We start from the raw sequence: 17298 nt of genomic DNA, 5'->3' as shown, positions 1-17298 counted from the left end.
ACAGCCTCATGCTCTCCTACAAGAAGTTAGATAATAGAAGTGATGACTAGCTAGGAATCTCTACATGGTCTTTAAAAAAAATAAAAACTAGAATAGCAATGCCAGTGGTCTTCATGAATGGAGAAGGGAGTGAGTTATATGATAATCATTGCTTTCTTGAGCAACAAGAGGAAGTGTCCTATCTTGGATGATTCTGTAGTCAGGAGTTAAGAAATACAAATTTTATTGGGAGCCATGCCTATGAGCATGAAATCAATGAACCATGTAAGAGGACTGAGCTGTTGCTCTGGCCACACTGGCCAGCTACCTTGACCAAACACATCACTCAGAAACAACCAGATGCTCAGTTGCAGCAAAATGAAAATGAAATTTAGTTTCCAAAGTTCCCAAACATAAAAATTAGACTCATCCCAAGTCCTGTAAACACTGAATAAAAACATTTATCTGGCAGTGGGTTATAGAGATAAAATAAAAATTTAGCAGATGGCTGTCTATCAATATCTAGGATCCCAAATCTAAGTGAAATGATGAAAGTAACAAAAGATTAAGAAATTTAAAATAAATATCAAATAGCAGCTCTAACAAAGGTTTTTTGGGGCTCAACTGCTAGATACCACTCATGACCACTCAACAAACATGAGTGAACTATTGACACATACAATAAACTTGGATGAACTTCCATAAAATTACAATGAATAAAAGAAAAGCCAGTCTCAAAAGGTTATATACAGTGATTCCATTTACATAATATTTTTGAGATGCAATATCTTAGAGATAGAGAAGTTAGTGATTCCTAAGGCTAGAGAAAGGCATTGCAAGAGAGGTGGGTGTGGTAACAAAAGGACAACCTGGTGGACCCTTGTGGTGATAGAATTCTTCTGTATTGTGAGTGTGGTGGTGACATTATGCACCTACCTGTACATGTACATGTGATCCAACTATACAAACTGACATACAGAGAGGTGGGCATACATATATACAAATGAGCAAAAGTAAGACAGGGATCATCTGAATAAACCTCTGGAGTTCATCAACACCACTACTTACTCTGGAAATCCATCAGCGCCACTATCTACTTGTGGTATTGCATCAATGGCACCATCTTAGTTTTGGTATTATAATGATTATTTCGTTAGATGTTACTGTTGGTGAAGGTTACATGGTATTTCTATGATATCATGTGTATGTACAATAATTCTAATATAAAAGTCAATTTAAAAAAGAGGGTAAGGTGGCTCAGAGGTGGAGGGCTTGCCTAGCATTAGCAAGGTCCTAGGTTTTATTTTCAGCCCTACAAAAAACAACAAACAAAACCATAAAGGTTTAAGGTTATAAAATAAACACTACAGGGTTTGGGTTTAATCTCTGTCACTGAAGGATCACCAGTGAAGAGTCAAGCCATTTCATGCATGGATACCTGCATGGAGGACTTTCTTTTTTGGAAGCTTTTCACCCAAAAGGTCCGATGATACTTTCAACATATTTAGGGAGGAGGTGACCATCAATTCAGCATCACATTGAGGCTTTGCACAGTTTCCTGGAGTTGAACCCAGAGAGAAGATTTCCTTCTGATGCCTGTTTTGATTTAAATTTATAAAACAGTAGACAAAAAAAAAAAAAAAGGGGAAAGGGGATAAAAGAAAATTTCCATTAAGAAGGAAGAGGCAGATTAACACATTCATGCTGACCTGTACAAACATCAGGAGCATTCCCAGCCTGCCTTACAGGAGGATGCCTTCTTAATGAAAAGAATGACAGCAAAATGCAAAAATGGAAAGATTAAAATACATGCATGAGGCTGGGCACATACCTATAATCCCAGTACTCAGGTGCTGAGGTAAGAGGATCACTGTGAGTCGGAGGACAGTCTGAGCTACAGAGTGAATTCCAGACAGCCTGGGTTAGAATGAGAGCCTGTCTCAAAAAGAAAGAAAGAGAAAGAGAAAAAGAAAAGGAAAGAAAGAAAGAATGAGGTGGCAAGGGAGGAAAGAAGGGAGAGATATAAAGAAAAGAAAATACATGTATTAGTAAGTTTCTTTTTCATCAAAAGTCAATTATAATAGCAAATTAAGCATTGATGTGGGCTGGGCTCATGGACGTAGAAGAATGGTCAGGGGGCCTAGTCCTGGAGTCAGAGGATGTGGCTCCCATCACAGATCTACTCCTTTCTGGATATGTGACCTTACTGATGCCATTCAGTCCCCCCTCATTGTGTATGCCACAGGAAGTGTCACCTGCACACCTATGACATGGAGCTGCTGGGTGGACTGATGGGAACACTAGTTGTAATATGCAGGCATTACAGAACCTCCTTTCTCTAACCAAGTGTCAGTCAGCAAGCTCTTACAGAGCTAGAGAAGGGACCCTCCTGCCTTAGACTTCCCTGCCAGCAGGAGAGGAGATGAGGCCAGGAGGAGCCTCCATGAGCCCACCCATGCTCCATACCCTGTGTGCTCCTTGTCCACTCTGCACATCCCACGGCAGAAAGGACGGTGCTTCCGTTCATCTGTGCACCCCAGTTCTCCTGGGGCCATGCTTTGCTCTCAGTAAATGTTTCCAAAAAGATTTGGAGGCTGTGAACTTTTTTCACCAAATGTAAAACTACAAAAGGCAGTATGTTGCTAACTGGGATAAATAACTTTTCCTAAAGTTTTTAAAAGGAAGTATATAGAGTCCATGACAGCCATAGAATGCAGCACTGATGCCTCTCTGCATGGTCAGGGCTCTTTTTATGCCAGCAACACCCTCATTGATGCCACTCAAGACCTTGTCACTGCCATTATTCCCACATTGTAGATGAGAAAATGAAGGCTGAGCAAAACTAAATAACACGCCCCAAATCACCTAACATTAGCATGGTTTGAGTCCAGAATCTGGTCCTTTAAACCCACAACAATATAAAATAAAATGCAAAAACAAGACTATATTCACTGCACAAATAAACAAGAGTTAATTGACCAATCCAACTTCCAGGCCACACCTTTTTTGTTTGTTTGTTTGAGACTTTAAGTTTGTTTTAACAAGGGGAAGAAGTTAAGATACTGGCCTTATAAGAGCACAGAGAAGGTAGATTATATTTAAATGCTGCTTATCCATTTGATTTTAGTTTTTTGTTTAAATTTACGAAGTTAAAAAGACATGTAATGCTTTTCCAAATTATAAATAAATACACTGCAAAATTTCAATGTAAGGAGTCCCATTATAAAACTTACCTTGTGGGCTGGAGAGATTGCTTAGCAGTTAAGGCACTTGCCTAACTAAGTAGCCTAAGGACCCAGGTTCAACTCTCCACTACTCACATAAGCCTGATGCACAGGGTGCTGCATGCATCTGGGGTTCATTTTAGTGGCTAGAGGCTCTCGCCATTCTATCTACCCTCCCTCAAATAAAGAACTATACCATTTAAAAACATTTTTAAAAAAATTTACCTCATCTTTCTAATTATATGACCATGCACCCCAGCCCATATTAATGCTTAATTTGCTAATAAAAAAACCTGAGTTTTGATGAACAAGAAACTCAAATTAATGCATGTATTTTCAGTCTTCCTGTTTTGCTATCGGTCTTTTAATTAAAATGACATCCTCCTCCTGGCAAGGTACACGGGGACACTTGAGTATCTACAAACAACCTTCAATCATTTTAATGAGATGACACAGTTCCTGAGTGTTGGGAGCAGTTTTGGTTTTTGTTTGAACTACTAATGAAAAACAGCACAGATTGGAGATAGATTTGAGAAATTATCTATTTCCAACCCTACTACCACAGCTACCACTTAAAAATGAGGAAACAGACCCCAGCACTGGAGAGGGGTAGAGGGAAAGTAAGGTATCTGCCAAGGTCATTAAGGATGAAGGCCAGACCTCGGGGCCCTCTGATTCCTGAGTTGTCTCCTCCACCCCTCCTTACTGCCCTGTCACCACTTTGGCTGGGGGCCAGACCAAACTGAGTAAAGAATATAAAGAGGCTCCTTAAGGCATGACTAAATGATTCTCTTTCCTTAAGAACAATCCTCACATGATCATACTACATGATCCATTAGATCTCTCCAGGCCTTTCTGAAAGGGGCGTGTCAAGGAGATGAATGGAGAGCATGTGGGGTAAGCTCACTTGCTGTCTCCTTCCTTGTCTCTGTTGTACCACCAGTCCATGATCAAGGACTCAGAGTAAAGGGTTTGCATCTTCTCCAGGTCACTGCATCCCTGCTGCATTTCCTCAACCAAAAGACTCAGATCTTCATTCTGCTGCAACGAGAATTGGAAACAGGGTGAGCTTGGACAAGAGCTCAGACTTCACACATTGCACCAGGACAAGAAGACTCATGCGATTCATTTGTGATTAAATATATACTCATATTTGGTTTTTCAAGGTAGGGTCTTAATCTAGCCCAGACTGACCTGGAATTCACTTTGTAGTTTCAGGGTGGCCTTGAACTCATAGCAATCCTCCTACCTCAGCCTCCAGAATGCTGGGATTAAAGGCATGTGCTACCACACCTAGCTAAATTTATTTTTTTTAATTTATAAGGAAAGAGAGAGAAAGGAAGAGAAAATAGGGGTACCAGAGCCTCTTGCTGCTGCAAACAAACTGCATATGTATGTGCTACCTCGTGCATCTGGCTTTACATGAGTACTGGGGAATCAAATCTGGGCAAGCAGGCTTTGCAAGTAAACTCTTTTAACCACTGAGCCATCTCTCCTGCCTCTCATGCATTTCTTTTACAATTCCATTTGTAATCAACATTATGGACATATGATTCATGTGTAATAAATGGAACATATATAAAGGTTACCACTTGAACTGTTTTAACACCATTATGACAAAGGTAGCAAGTATATTTATCACCTCCCAAAGGTTCCTCTAGCTGCCACTGTAAATCTGGCCTCCTTACTGCATCTCTTCTCCCCGATCTTCCCAAGGCACTACTCATCAGTCCCCTGCCTCTAAACATGTTTGAATTTTCTCTACATGAAACCACACACTAAATACTCTTTTCTCTTATGGTTTCCTTCACTTATGTTTAAGTTTTGTTTATTTGCTTATTTGAGAGTGATAGACAGAGAGAAAAAGAGGCAGAGAGAGACAGAGAGAAAATGGGCATGCCAGAGTCTCCAGCCACTGCAAACGAACTCCAGATGCATGTGCCCTCTTGTGCATCTGGCTAACATGGGTCCTGGGGAATCGAGCCTCAAACCAGGGTCCTTAGGCTTCATAGGCAAGCGCTTAACCACTAAGCCATCTCTCCAGCACCAAATTTATGTTTATTTTTACTTATTTGAGAGTGACAGAGAGAGAAAGAGGTAGAGGGTTTCCTTTGCTTATAAAATTATTTGGAGAGATGGGGAGATGGCTCAGCAGTTAATAGTGCTTACCACTTAAGCATGAGGGTCTGAGACTGCTCAAGGTTGAATCCCCCAGAACCTGTGTACAAAGCTGGGTGTGGTCATGCATGTCTGTAACCCCAGTGCCCAGGGGTGAAGACAGGAGAGTTGCTGGAGCTTGCTGGAGAAAACACAGCTTTAGGCTGAGGGAGACTTCATCTCAGGGAAGTATACCATGGAGTGAGAGAGAAGGACCCTGGTAGTTTCCCTCTGTCCACTGCATGCATGTGTGTAGAGCATGCATCAGCACACACGTGAGCATCTACCACATAACACACCACATGCCTCTACGCACACACAAAAATTATTTTGAAATATGCTCATGCTGTAGTGTGAATCGACAGTCCATTTCATTGGTGAATAGTATTCTATTGTATAATAAATATCAAAATGTATTCATTCACTTCTTGAGGGCTAGTTGACCTATTTCCAGGTTTGTATTTATTATAAGTAAAGCTATGAATGTTGTGTATAAATCACTGTATGCTTCCATTTATCTTGGTTAAAAATAAGGAGTGGTATAATTGGATCCCATATGATGTCAGAGTTTTGGAGAAATTGTTTTCCAACATGGTTGTAGCAGTCTACATTGTCACAAGTAATGTGTGGAAGTTCCAGCTCTACTATGTCTTTGCAAACCCTTAGTGCAGTCAGTCACTGGAATTCAGCCACTCTAGCACTCACCTAAGAGCCGCTCTGGCATTTAGCCCTGGCCTCAGTGCGTGCACTCCATGGCTGGCCATGTTGAGCATCTTTTCATGTTCGTCATGTACATGCTCTTCTTGCTCAGGATTTTGTTTTGCGACAGGGTCATATTATGTACCCCAGGCTGGCCTTGAACTCATGATCTCTGTATCTGCCTCTCAGATTCAGGAATTACAGGTGTGAACCACAATGTGTATTATTTTCTATGCCAAGGTGTCTGTTTAAATCTTTTACCCACATTTTGACCTTCATTATTATTGAGTTTTGAGACATCTTTGTACATTTTATATATCAGTCTTTTATAAGATACAGAATTTGAAAACATTTCTCTCATTTTATGGTTTTTCATTATTATAGCATTATCTTTTAAAAGAAGCATTTATTTTTAATTGGCTCTAAGTTATTCTTCTATGGATTGTTAATTTTATCTGTCTTTCCTTTTATTGGGGTATATGTGTATGTGGTACGGTGAGCAGGTTCATGTGTGGTTGTGTGGAACCGAGCACGTACTTGTGGGGGTCTTAGGACTTGTTTTAGGTCATCCAGGTCTTTCCACCTCGTTTTGAGACAGGATTTCTTTCTCTGTATGGTCATTCTGCTGTTATCTTTGTTTTCTTTCACAAGACTCCATAAGATTCTCTCTGCCTCCCATCTCACTGTCAGTATGCTGGGATTACAGAGGCCCATCAGGACTTCCAACCTTACTGTGATATCCAGGGACTGACCTCCAGTAAACTGGCTAGAGCGGTAAGTGCATCATTCACAAAGCCATCTTCCATCCCCTAGAATATATTTTTGATATATTATCTAAAAACATCTTTGTTTATGGGCTGGAGAGATGGCCTAGAGGTTAAGCGCTTGCCTGTGAAGCCTAAGGACCCCGGTTCGAGGCTCGGTTCCCCAGGTCCCACGTTAGCCAGATGCACAAGGGGGCGCACGCGTCTGGAGTTCGTTTGCAGAGGCTGGAAGCCCTGGCGCGCCCATTCTCTCTCTCTCTCCCTCTGTCTTTCTCTCTGTGTCTGTCGCTCTCAAATAAATAAATAAAAAATTTAAAAAAATTAAAAAATTTAAAAAAAAAATAAAAAAAATTAAAACATCTTTGTTTAGATGAACATGGTGGTAATTGCCTATAATCTTAGAGCTCAGGAGGCTGAGGCAGGAGGATCAAAAGTTCAAGGCCAGCATGGGTTACATAGCAAGGTCTTTTTCAAAGTCATTTTGACTATGCTAAATACTTTGCATTTCCATAGGATCCATTTTGTTCTTATAAAAATCCTGCTGGAATTTTTTTAAAGTAACATTTTTTTTCTTTTTTTATTTGAGAGTGACAGAGAGAGAAAGAGGCAGAGGGAGAGAGAGAGAGAATGGGCACACCAGGGCTTCTAGCCACTGCAAACGAACTCCAGACGCGTGCGCCCCCTTGTGCATTTGGCTAATGTGGGTCCTGGGGAATTGAGCCTTGAACCGGGGTCCTTAGGCTTCATAGGCAAGCACTTAACCGCTCAGCCATCTCTCCAGCCCTCCTGCTGGAATTTTGAAGGGGATTATGCAGAATGAACAGCTCCACTGGGAGAGAATGGGTAGTTTGACCCACAAATAAGTTATATTTCTCAGTAGTGTCTTATGTTTTCCATATAAAAGTCTTCACGTATTTGGCAAATACATCCCAACAGTTTTTATTTTGATGCTATTGTTAATACTTTTTTGGGTTTTGTTGTTGTTGTTGTTTTGAGGTAGGGTCTCACTCTAGCCCAGGCTGAATTGGAATTCACCGTGTAGTTTCAGGGTGGTCTCGAACTCACGGTGATCCTTCTACCTCTGCGTTTCTAGTGCTGTGATTAAAGGTGTGTGCCACCACACCTGGCTATTGTTAATACTTTTATTCAGAATTTCAATTCATTTTGTATATTTACTTTTGTAACTAACAGCCCTCCTAACTTCAATTATCAATTCCAGTAGCTTCTCTGTATCATCCCTTGGATTTTCTGCATAGACGACCATATAATTTTACTTCTTTTTGTTCCATTCAGAATACCTTTTTCCTTTGTGTTTTTGTTGTGCTAACTAGAACCTGCATTACAGTGTTGAACAAGAGCAGTGAAACAGACATCCTCGTAATTTTCCTGATATGAGGAAGAAAGCCAATAATCTTCTACCATTAGAGTATGATGCTAGCTACAGGTTTTCACAAATACCATCTACCAGGGGAAGTCCATTCTATCTACTCAAACCTTGAAAAGGACTTAAATTAGAAGTATTTGTTGAATTCTACAAAAAAAAAATGTTTTCTTGTTCAAAATATGATGATTACAAGGGTATTTATAAAGAATAGTGAGGTATGTATTGATTTTAATATTTTAAAATAGTCCTGCATTTTGGAATAAACCCATGACATGTTGGGACTTCTTATATATGGTTAATTTTTATTAAATTTTGTTTAAAAAGTTTTGCACCTTTATGTATGAGGAATGCCTACAAACTAATTTTTTAAATATTTTATTTATTCATTTATTTAAGAGAGAGAGAGAGAAGCAGATAAAGAGAACGGACATGCCAGGGCCTTTAGCCATTGTAAATGAACTACGGGTATATGAGCCACCTTGTGCATCTGCCTTTACATGGGTACTGAGGAATTGAACCTGGGTGCTTAGATTTCTCAGCCAAGCGCCTTAACTGCTAAGCCATCTCTTCTGTCCCAAACTAATTTTTTTATAATGACTCTGTGAAGATGGGGCATCCGGTTAGTGTTAGCACAGTTGAGGAGTTAAGAAGTACCTATCCTTTCACAGTTCTAGAAGAGTTTATGTAGATTGTTTTTGAGAGCGAGTAGGCAGTTAGGGTGACTGGGCCCTTAAAAATAAAAAAGGCAGAAAAGTCTGCACTTGCTAGACATTATCTCTTGCCTAGTTCCCTAGACCTGTTTTTTCACAAACAACCAGGACCCCTCCTGGGAGGGAGGTCTTTCTCATAGGATTTAAACATTGTGGTTGATCAAGTTCAGCCTGTGGAACTTGTTGTCAGTGCTAGCGTCTTCTTTAGCCCTAACCAACCAGCTGTCCTTCTGGTAGACCTGAGCTGGAAGACATCCTGCCACTATAAGGCAATAAATATCTTTTTTTTTTAAATTTTGTTCATTTTTATTTATTTATTTGAGAGCAACAGACAGAGAGAGAAAGAGGCACAGAGAGAGAGAGAGAGAGAGAGAGAGAGAGAGAGAGAGAGAGAGAATGGATGCGCCAGGGCTTCCAGCCACTGCAAACGAACTCCAGATGCATGTGCCCCCTTGTGCATCTGGCTAACGTGGGTCCTGGGGAATTGAGCCTCAATCCGGGGTCCTTAGCCTTCACAGGCAAGCACTTAACTGCTAAGCCATCTCTCCAGCCCCAAGGCTATAAATATCTTTATAAGGGGAGGGCACACTCTCTGACCTATTGGGAATGTTCAGCCTGGGCTGGCTTGGCCCAGGATCAGCCAGCTTGAGCTGAGGGGAAGGCCCCCTAGCCCTTACTCTCCACATGGGCTCCTTAACCCCTCTAGCTCCCCACATGGCAGGAGCTTTTTGAACTTGCCTTTTTCTCTCTTTTTTTCCATGGTTTTCCCAGGCCTTTCACATGGTATCTCTTGCCACATGGGTGCATTTCCTTGGCTCTGTACTTCTTTCAATAAATATAATTATTTAATAATTATTCTTCTCAGCATTTTTTTATTCAATTCTTTGATTAAAATTAGAAATGAATCTAGGGCTTGGGATTCAAGGACTTTATTGAACCCCAAGCACCCTGTCACATTTTCAATGCAGAGGACCAGACTCAGATTCTTGCACACTTTGCAAGTGCTCTACCACTGAGCTGCATCCCTAGCCCAGAGCTGGTATTATTGTCTTCTTACATGCTCCTTTATGAAAACATTTTAGCTATGAATTTAATTTATTTAATAGAAAAGAGGCTACTTACATCTTATGTGTGAGGCAAACATGATAACCACTATGCTCTAGAAACAACTTACATCTCATGTGAATGTAAATTGTCATTCTCTAAAATAGATACCCAGTAACTCAAATACCAGATCAACAATAATTAAATGACTTTAAAAAATCTTTAAAAAAATATTTTATGTATTTAGTAAGAGAGAGAGAGAGAGAGGCAGGCAGGCAGATAGAGAGAGTGGGCATCCCAGGGCCTCCAGCCACTGCAAACCAATTCCAGACACATGTGTCACCTTGTGCATCTGGCTTAGATGGGTACTGGGGAATTGAACCTTGGTCCTTAGGCTTTGTAGGGAAGTGATATGACCACTAGGCAATCTCTCCAGCCCTAAATGCTTTGTTTTCATGGAAACTGCCCATCTGCTTTCCAGAGTGACTGCCTTTTACACTCCCCTTCACAATCCAGTTTCTCCTCATCCTGCCTGCACTGCAGTTAATCACCGTTTAGCTCATGGCAGTTTGGCTTGCTCTGCTCTATGGTGGATAATGTTAAATTTCTTCCCATGTGCTTACTTGACATCTGTATATCCTCCTCAATGCAATGCCATCATGTGTTTGTTCCATTTTCCAACTGGATGTTGTTTGTTTGTTTTGTTTCTGCAGCACTGGGCATTGACTCTGGGGCCTTGCATTTGCTAGGCAAGTATTCTACCATAAGCCTACATCCCCAGCCCTCACTTTACTTTTTATTTGGAGACAGGTCTTATGAAGTTGCCTAGGCTACCCTGAGCTCACTGTAGCCCAGGCAGGCCTTGTATTTGTAATCTCAAGTAACTGGGATTACTGGCCTATGCCACAAGGCTCAGCTCCTTTCTTGGAAGTTTGTTATGTTTTTTTTGTTTTCTTTTTTCAAAATGGGATCTCACTGTAGTCTAGGCTGATCTGGCACTCTGTAGTCCCAGGTTGGCCTCAAACTAAAAGGGATCCTCCTACTTCTACCTCCCAGAGTGCTGGGAAAAAAGGTATGCATCATCACACCTAGCTTCCTTCCTAGAAGTTTTTTACTTTCACATTTTAGATAAAGCCCATGACACATTTTGTACTAATATTTGCACTAAGCGTTAGGTTGGGGTTCATTATTTGCTATTACCATCAGGTTTACATTGCTGGTAGAAATCACCCAACTAAGAGCAGCTTGTGGAAGGTTTGTTTTGGCTTACAGTCTCGAGGGGAAACTCCACGATGTCAGGAGAAAACGATGGCATGAGCAGAGGGTGGACATCACCCCCTGGCCCATATTAGGTGTACAACAGGAACAGGAAAATGTGCCAAACACTGCCAAGGGGAAACCAGCTATAAAACCCATAAGCCTTCCCCCAACATTACTCTGCCTCTAGGAGTCATTAATTTCCAATTGCCATCAGCCAGAGAGACTAGCATTCAGAATACATAAGTTTATGGGGGACACCTGAATCAAACCACCACACTTGCCTATGGATGTCCAGTTGCTCTAGTCATCTGTCAAAAGGTCCCAGTGGTCTATGCGTCTCTTCCCCCCCAAAAGCTACATCACACAACTTTGTGTCAGGTGCAGGGCTTTTTCTACACATTATAGATGTGCACCTTCCTGTTTCTTTGCACTCTTGGAACTATTTGATTGGATACCGGACATTGTAGGTATTTTTGTTTTCTTATAATCATTTTCTAGGTGCAGTTAGTTACTTGGGAATAATTTGATCCTTTAGTATATAAACTACTGAGGCAAGACTCTTCTGTATATCCTACCAAATCCTCACAGGGCTGCAAGGTTCTCCACTCCTGGCTCCAGGTGATCTCAGATCACTCCTGTCTCTGATCCTTTTGGTTGATTCATCCCCACCACTCAGGTACTTTCTTTTTTTTTTTTTTTCACTTTATTTATTTATTTATTTTTTAATTTTTATTAACATTTTCCATGATTATAAAATATATCCCATGGTAATTCCCTCCCTCCCCACCCCCACATTTTCCCATTTGAAATTCCATTCTCCATCATATTACCTCCCCATTACAATCATTGTAATTACATATATACAATATCAACCTATTAAGTATCCTCCTCCCTTCCTTTCTCTACCTCAGGTAGTTTCTTAAGTGCTAGTGTTGACAAGATTTCTGAATTGTCCTGGTTACCACCACCCCTGCCCCAAAGTTTGGGTTCAAATTCTCCCCACAGGGCACACAACAAGGGGGAAATACACTTCTCTCTAGAAAGGAATCTTTAAATGTACATCCTCAGGCCTAAGCCCAGAGTTTTTATTTACTTTCTCCCATCTGTAAAGCTCAAATGCATGAAGCCCGCCCCTCCACATCCCACTTGGTGCATCAAGCTCTTACCTGAACAGCCTCCTGAGGAATGGGATCCTTGTGACCAAAATGATACGAATGGAACTCTCCTCCAGTCAAAGACGCAAGCTCTTTCAAAAATTCATTTGCAATCTCATCATTGTAACTGAAGGAGATGGCATGAATAGGAATTTTCTGAAACAGTTTGACGTGGTCTATCACCATTTCAGGAGGCTGAAATGATATGAAAGAAGATGGGAAAGCAAGAAGAGAAGGAAAAGCTGATACCAAAACCCATCAATGGTCAAATTCAGAAACAGTAATTTTTTGTTCAGTGGTGAGTGGATTTTTGTGAAAGTGTCAATCCAATCCAAGAAACAAACTACCTGACCGCAAGTGTGAAAGAATTCAATTGAAAGCAGCTAGAAGAGTTGTCTAAGCAAGTCACTCCACTTTAGGCATGCATGAGTCTACAGTCCATGCCATCAAGGTGCTGGGCTGTGGTTTAGGCCACTTAGAGTATAAGGGTCCCATGGGCAAAACATCCTGACCACTGGGATCCCACACCAAGGGCTTCTGACTTCTTAATATGACTTCAAAAACCTCTCCACCCAAACTTTCCTAGTTACAGGGATGACCCCATTCCTCTTGTCAAGTGCAAGGGCAGAGAAAAGCCCCTGCCACAGCCTCTGTTGCTTCGGCTCAGCCTCCCTCTCGGAGCTGCCTATGGGCTTTGTGCTTTCTCCTCGCACGCTCTCTACAGTCACTGGAACCATCACTAGACTCAGTTTTGACCAGGTAAGTTCAGCCTCTGTTCCTCACTCACTCACCAGACAAGAGACAAGTTTGTCAACTTGATGCGCAGTGTCAGCTAAGTATTACTCATACATTGACTTATAGCTGAGACATTTGCATTAATAACAACTGTGCCAGGTACCATGGGCAGCAGTTCCATGTTTTCATATGCTATGTTGTACCATATATTTAGTTGCTTGTTCTCACTCTCTCTCTCTTCAAGGCCTCACTGAAGGCTGGAGTCTTGTCTATCCTACTCACTACTATGTGCCCAGGCAGACAGCAGCACCTGACTCTGGTACTCAGTAGCTCTCTGTGGACTTCATTCATGGACATATCATCTCATTTATTTTCCTCAGAGCAACCCTGTAAGGAGGGAGGACTAGCTCATATGAAAGAACATAGGCCCAGGGTCATTGAGATGAACAGTGCTGGCCCAGGTGCTAACTCAAGTCTCTCTCTCTCTCAGCTATTTCTGTTCCATACTGCTGAAGAGAGTGGGAGCACACGAGAGGCCACTGGGTGCATCACTGGAAGTCTGCCCCAGCCTCATTGGCTCATTGGCTCCGCCGCGCTACGCTGGCAGTGTTCCCGTGTCCCTGTGTGGCTGGAGATAGGGAGGGGTGGTGCCCTTGAATTGCAGAGCAAGCTCCATGCCCGCTATGGAACCAGCCATTCCTGTCCCCCTGCACCACCCAGAGGACTCCTGTAGCCTGTTCACATCCTCACAGCTGAAGAGGACACTGAGGAGGTCGACATATGCTCTGACCACAGCAGCCACACTCACGCTGACTTCCCAACCACTGACTCCAGGCGCTTCTCTGGGTCCTGGAGCTGAGGGCCCACCAGCTGTTCTGCCCCTGAGAGAAGGAAACTGTGAAGGAGCCTTTCTCAGCCCCAGGGCTCTTTTCCTGCACTCCTCACAGAGGCTGCAGGTACGCTGTCTTCGGTCCCTAAGATGAAGCTGAGCATCACGGACGTGTACCAGAGTGGTTTCCACAACAAACATCAAACCAGAGGAACAAGAAAGCAGGAACCTGGTTCTCCTTGCTACCCTGAGGCGGCATGTTGAGTGCCTTATTCCCAAACCCTCAGGCCTCACAGGGCCCATGTCACGCTTTATCTCCTACTTTTTGTTTAGTATGGTAAGGATGACTTCATCTCACCCATTGCCTTGACTCCTGCCACCTGAAGCCCTAAAATGACCTCAGCCAAAGCTGACCTATGCTTCTCTCAGTAGAGGTCCTCCTGTGTCCATGACCATCAAAAGGACACCTGCATAATGTGAATCTGATTCCATTTACTTATTTATTTCAGAAAGAGAGAATGAATGGGTGCACCAGGGTCTCCGGTCACTGCAAACAAACTCCAAACACATGTGCCACTTTGTGCATCTGGCTTACATGGGTACTGGGGAATTGAACCTGGGTCCTTAGGCTTTGCAGGGAAGTGCCTTAACCATTAAGCAATCTTTCCAGCCCCTGATTCCATTTTAATGAAGATGACATTTCTAGAATGCCTGTAACCTGGGGAATATTAAAGACCTGTGTTGCTTTTTAATACTGGCCTGACCTTTTCATAAACAAACAGTAAGTTAATGTCCACTATTAGAATATTGTCTACATGTGTTCTTCCAAGTAGAAAAGTCTGCTGAATAATTGGAATAACATTGACCTTACACATTCAACTCCTTAAAAGTTGGCAAAAGTTGAAAAACAAATGGAGGTTGAGTGTATTTCTTAGTATTTTTTAAAAATATATTTTATTATTTATTTCTTTGTGAGAGAGACAGAGAGAGAATGGGCGTGCCAAGGCCTTCAGCCACTGCAAACGAACTCCAGATGCATGTGCCCCTTGTGCATCTGGCTTACATGGGTCCTGGAGAATCGATCTGGGATCCTTTGGCTTTGCAGGCAGATGCCTTAACTGCTAAGCCATCTCTCCAGCTCCCACTTCTTAGTATATTTTACACAGAACACAAATATGTGATTTCCATTTGTTTTATTGAGAGAAACTGAGGAATAATGAAAAATAAAAAATAAATATATGTAGAAAAATGGAGCTATGAATACAAATTTTTAAAAATTTTATGAATTATGTTTTGGACAACTTACATACTTCTGACCTGAACTGTTATCCAAATTCTTAGTTCTTTAAGTTGCCCATAGACTTTCCAGGAATCTAGTGAAAGCTATCAATCTTCAGGAAGATCTGATTGTCTTTTGAACATATATATTATAGGCAGAGTCCCAACCCTTGAAAGTCCTGTTCTCCTGCAGATGAAAACCCTTCTCAGCATTCTCCTGGCAGGAGTTATACTTCGGATAACTTCCTTGGGGAATTATCTGAAGTATCTATGAAGAGGTGCATTTTTTTTTTTTTTTACTTTTTAAAATGTTTTATTTATTTATTTGCAAGCAGAGAGAGATAGAGAGAAGAGAGAGTGAGAGAGAGAGAATGGGTATGAGAGGGCATCTAGCCACTGCAAACCAATTCCAGATGCATGTGCCACTTTTGTGCATCTAGCTTTTCATGGGTACTAGGGAATTGAACTCAGGTCGTTAGGCTTTACAGGTAGGTACCTTAACTGCTAAGCCATCTCTCCAGATCAAGAGGTATATATATATTTTGTGGGGGGGGGGTTGAGGTAGGGTCTCACTCTAGCCCAGGCTGACCTGGAATTCACTATGGAGTCTCAGGGTGGTCTTGAATTCACGGCAATCCTCCTACCTCTGCCTCCCAAGTGCTGTCAAGAGATATATTTTTGACAAGAGTTCTCAATTCACACACATGCAAATGGTTTATGTACACAGCTTCTTTTGCCTACAAGGACAGATGGCAAAGTTGGAATAACCTAAATGCCAATCTCCAGAGGACTGGTTGAATGAGCTATGGAATGACCATGTGATGGAACCATAAAAAATAATGAAAAGCTCTTTATGAAATGACAGGAAGCAATTAGCAAGGTATCATGCTCAATTAATAAAGGTGCAGAATCACACATATCACATGTCTCAAGTATGTTAGCACATCACATATCTTCAAAAGAAAGAATATATATATTTATGCTTATATAATGTAAACTATATCTAAAAGGAGATATAAGAAACTGATAATATTATTTGCCTCCTAGCTGATGAACAGGGGTGAAAGGAAGAATTTTCTCAATATATCTTTTTGTAGCTTTGAAACATGTACTATGTAAATATATGCAGAAGTGAAATAAAATTAATTTTAAGATGAAAGTTTTAGTAAGTCCACATAAGGAAATATGGTCAAGTCTTGGAGAAGGATGCTTCTGAGGGATTTCTCATGACTTAGAAAAAAATGTATGTATTATATGAAAAAAAAGTAGAATGTAAAATTAAATTAAGTGATTGAGGTTTTCTTCCTTTTTAATGCTTGTCTCCATTTTTCTAAATTTCCAGTGAGAGGAACAATTGAAAAATAAAAGTCCATTTTTAAAAAGTCATGATGTGTGCCTGGCATCCTAGACAACATAGCAGGTTCTAGGCCATCCAGGGCTTTGTAGTTGGACAGTGTCTCAAAATAACAAAAATAGGGCCTTGAGGGCTGCCTCCAAGGGTAGAGTATTTGCTGTACAAGAATGAGGACCTGAGTTCTAGCCCCAGCACCTGTGTGAATTGCTGGACCTGGCCACACATTCCAGTAGCCCCAGACCTGTGGTGGGAGGAGACAGGAGAGTCACGGGGGCTGCTGGTCAGCCATGTGGACTGACATCGCGAAAGAGCAATGGAGGACGGTACAGAGCACTGAACCCTGGCCTCTGTGCATGTGCACACACACAGGCCCACATCATACATGCAGGCCATACACCTGCACTAAAAACAAACAAGCAATCCCACCACAGCAATAACAAAATAGTTTACTAAAGTGAAAAAGACCACCTCTCTACATGACTCAATTGGAACCTCTGACCTACTTATTTCCCATACTGGTTGTGGTAGTTTGAATAGATGGCCCCCAATATATTCAGTTCTTTATTGTTTGTAGTTTGCATTCTGCAGCCACCTGGCTGGAGGCAGTGTTACTGGGTGGATCTTAAAGTGTGGTGGTGGGTTTCAGATTTCAATCTAAAGATATGCAAAGTGTGGCTAGCTGGAGTTCCTGAAGTGTGCTGTGTGGCTTTTGGCTTTTGGCTTTTTG

General features: G+C 41.6%; 1 protein-coding gene across 1 annotated transcript in view; it reads right to left on the bottom strand.

The window, feature by feature from the left end:
- Positions 1-17298, bottom strand: part of Vwa3b (von Willebrand factor A domain containing 3B) — a 202780-nt gene that overhangs the window by 77015 nt on the left and 108467 nt on the right. The window contains exons 14-16 of the mRNA XM_004669758.2: positions 12388-12570; positions 4111-4241; positions 1418-1575 (exon numbers count right to left, since the gene is read on the bottom strand). Of these exons, the coding sequence (XP_004669815.2) occupies positions 1418-1575; positions 4111-4241; positions 12388-12570 (472 nt within the window). The remainder of the gene's footprint in view (positions 1-1417; positions 1576-4110; positions 4242-12387; positions 12571-17298) is intronic.

The sequence above is a fragment of the Jaculus jaculus genome, chromosome 4, assembly GCF_020740685.1.
Source record: "Jaculus jaculus isolate mJacJac1 chromosome 4, mJacJac1.mat.Y.cur, whole genome shotgun sequence".
Lineage (NCBI taxonomy): Eukaryota > Metazoa > Chordata > Mammalia > Rodentia > Dipodidae > Jaculus > Jaculus jaculus.
The sequence above is the reverse complement of the archived record's forward strand: the minus strand, read 5'-3'. Positions and strand labels throughout refer to the sequence as shown.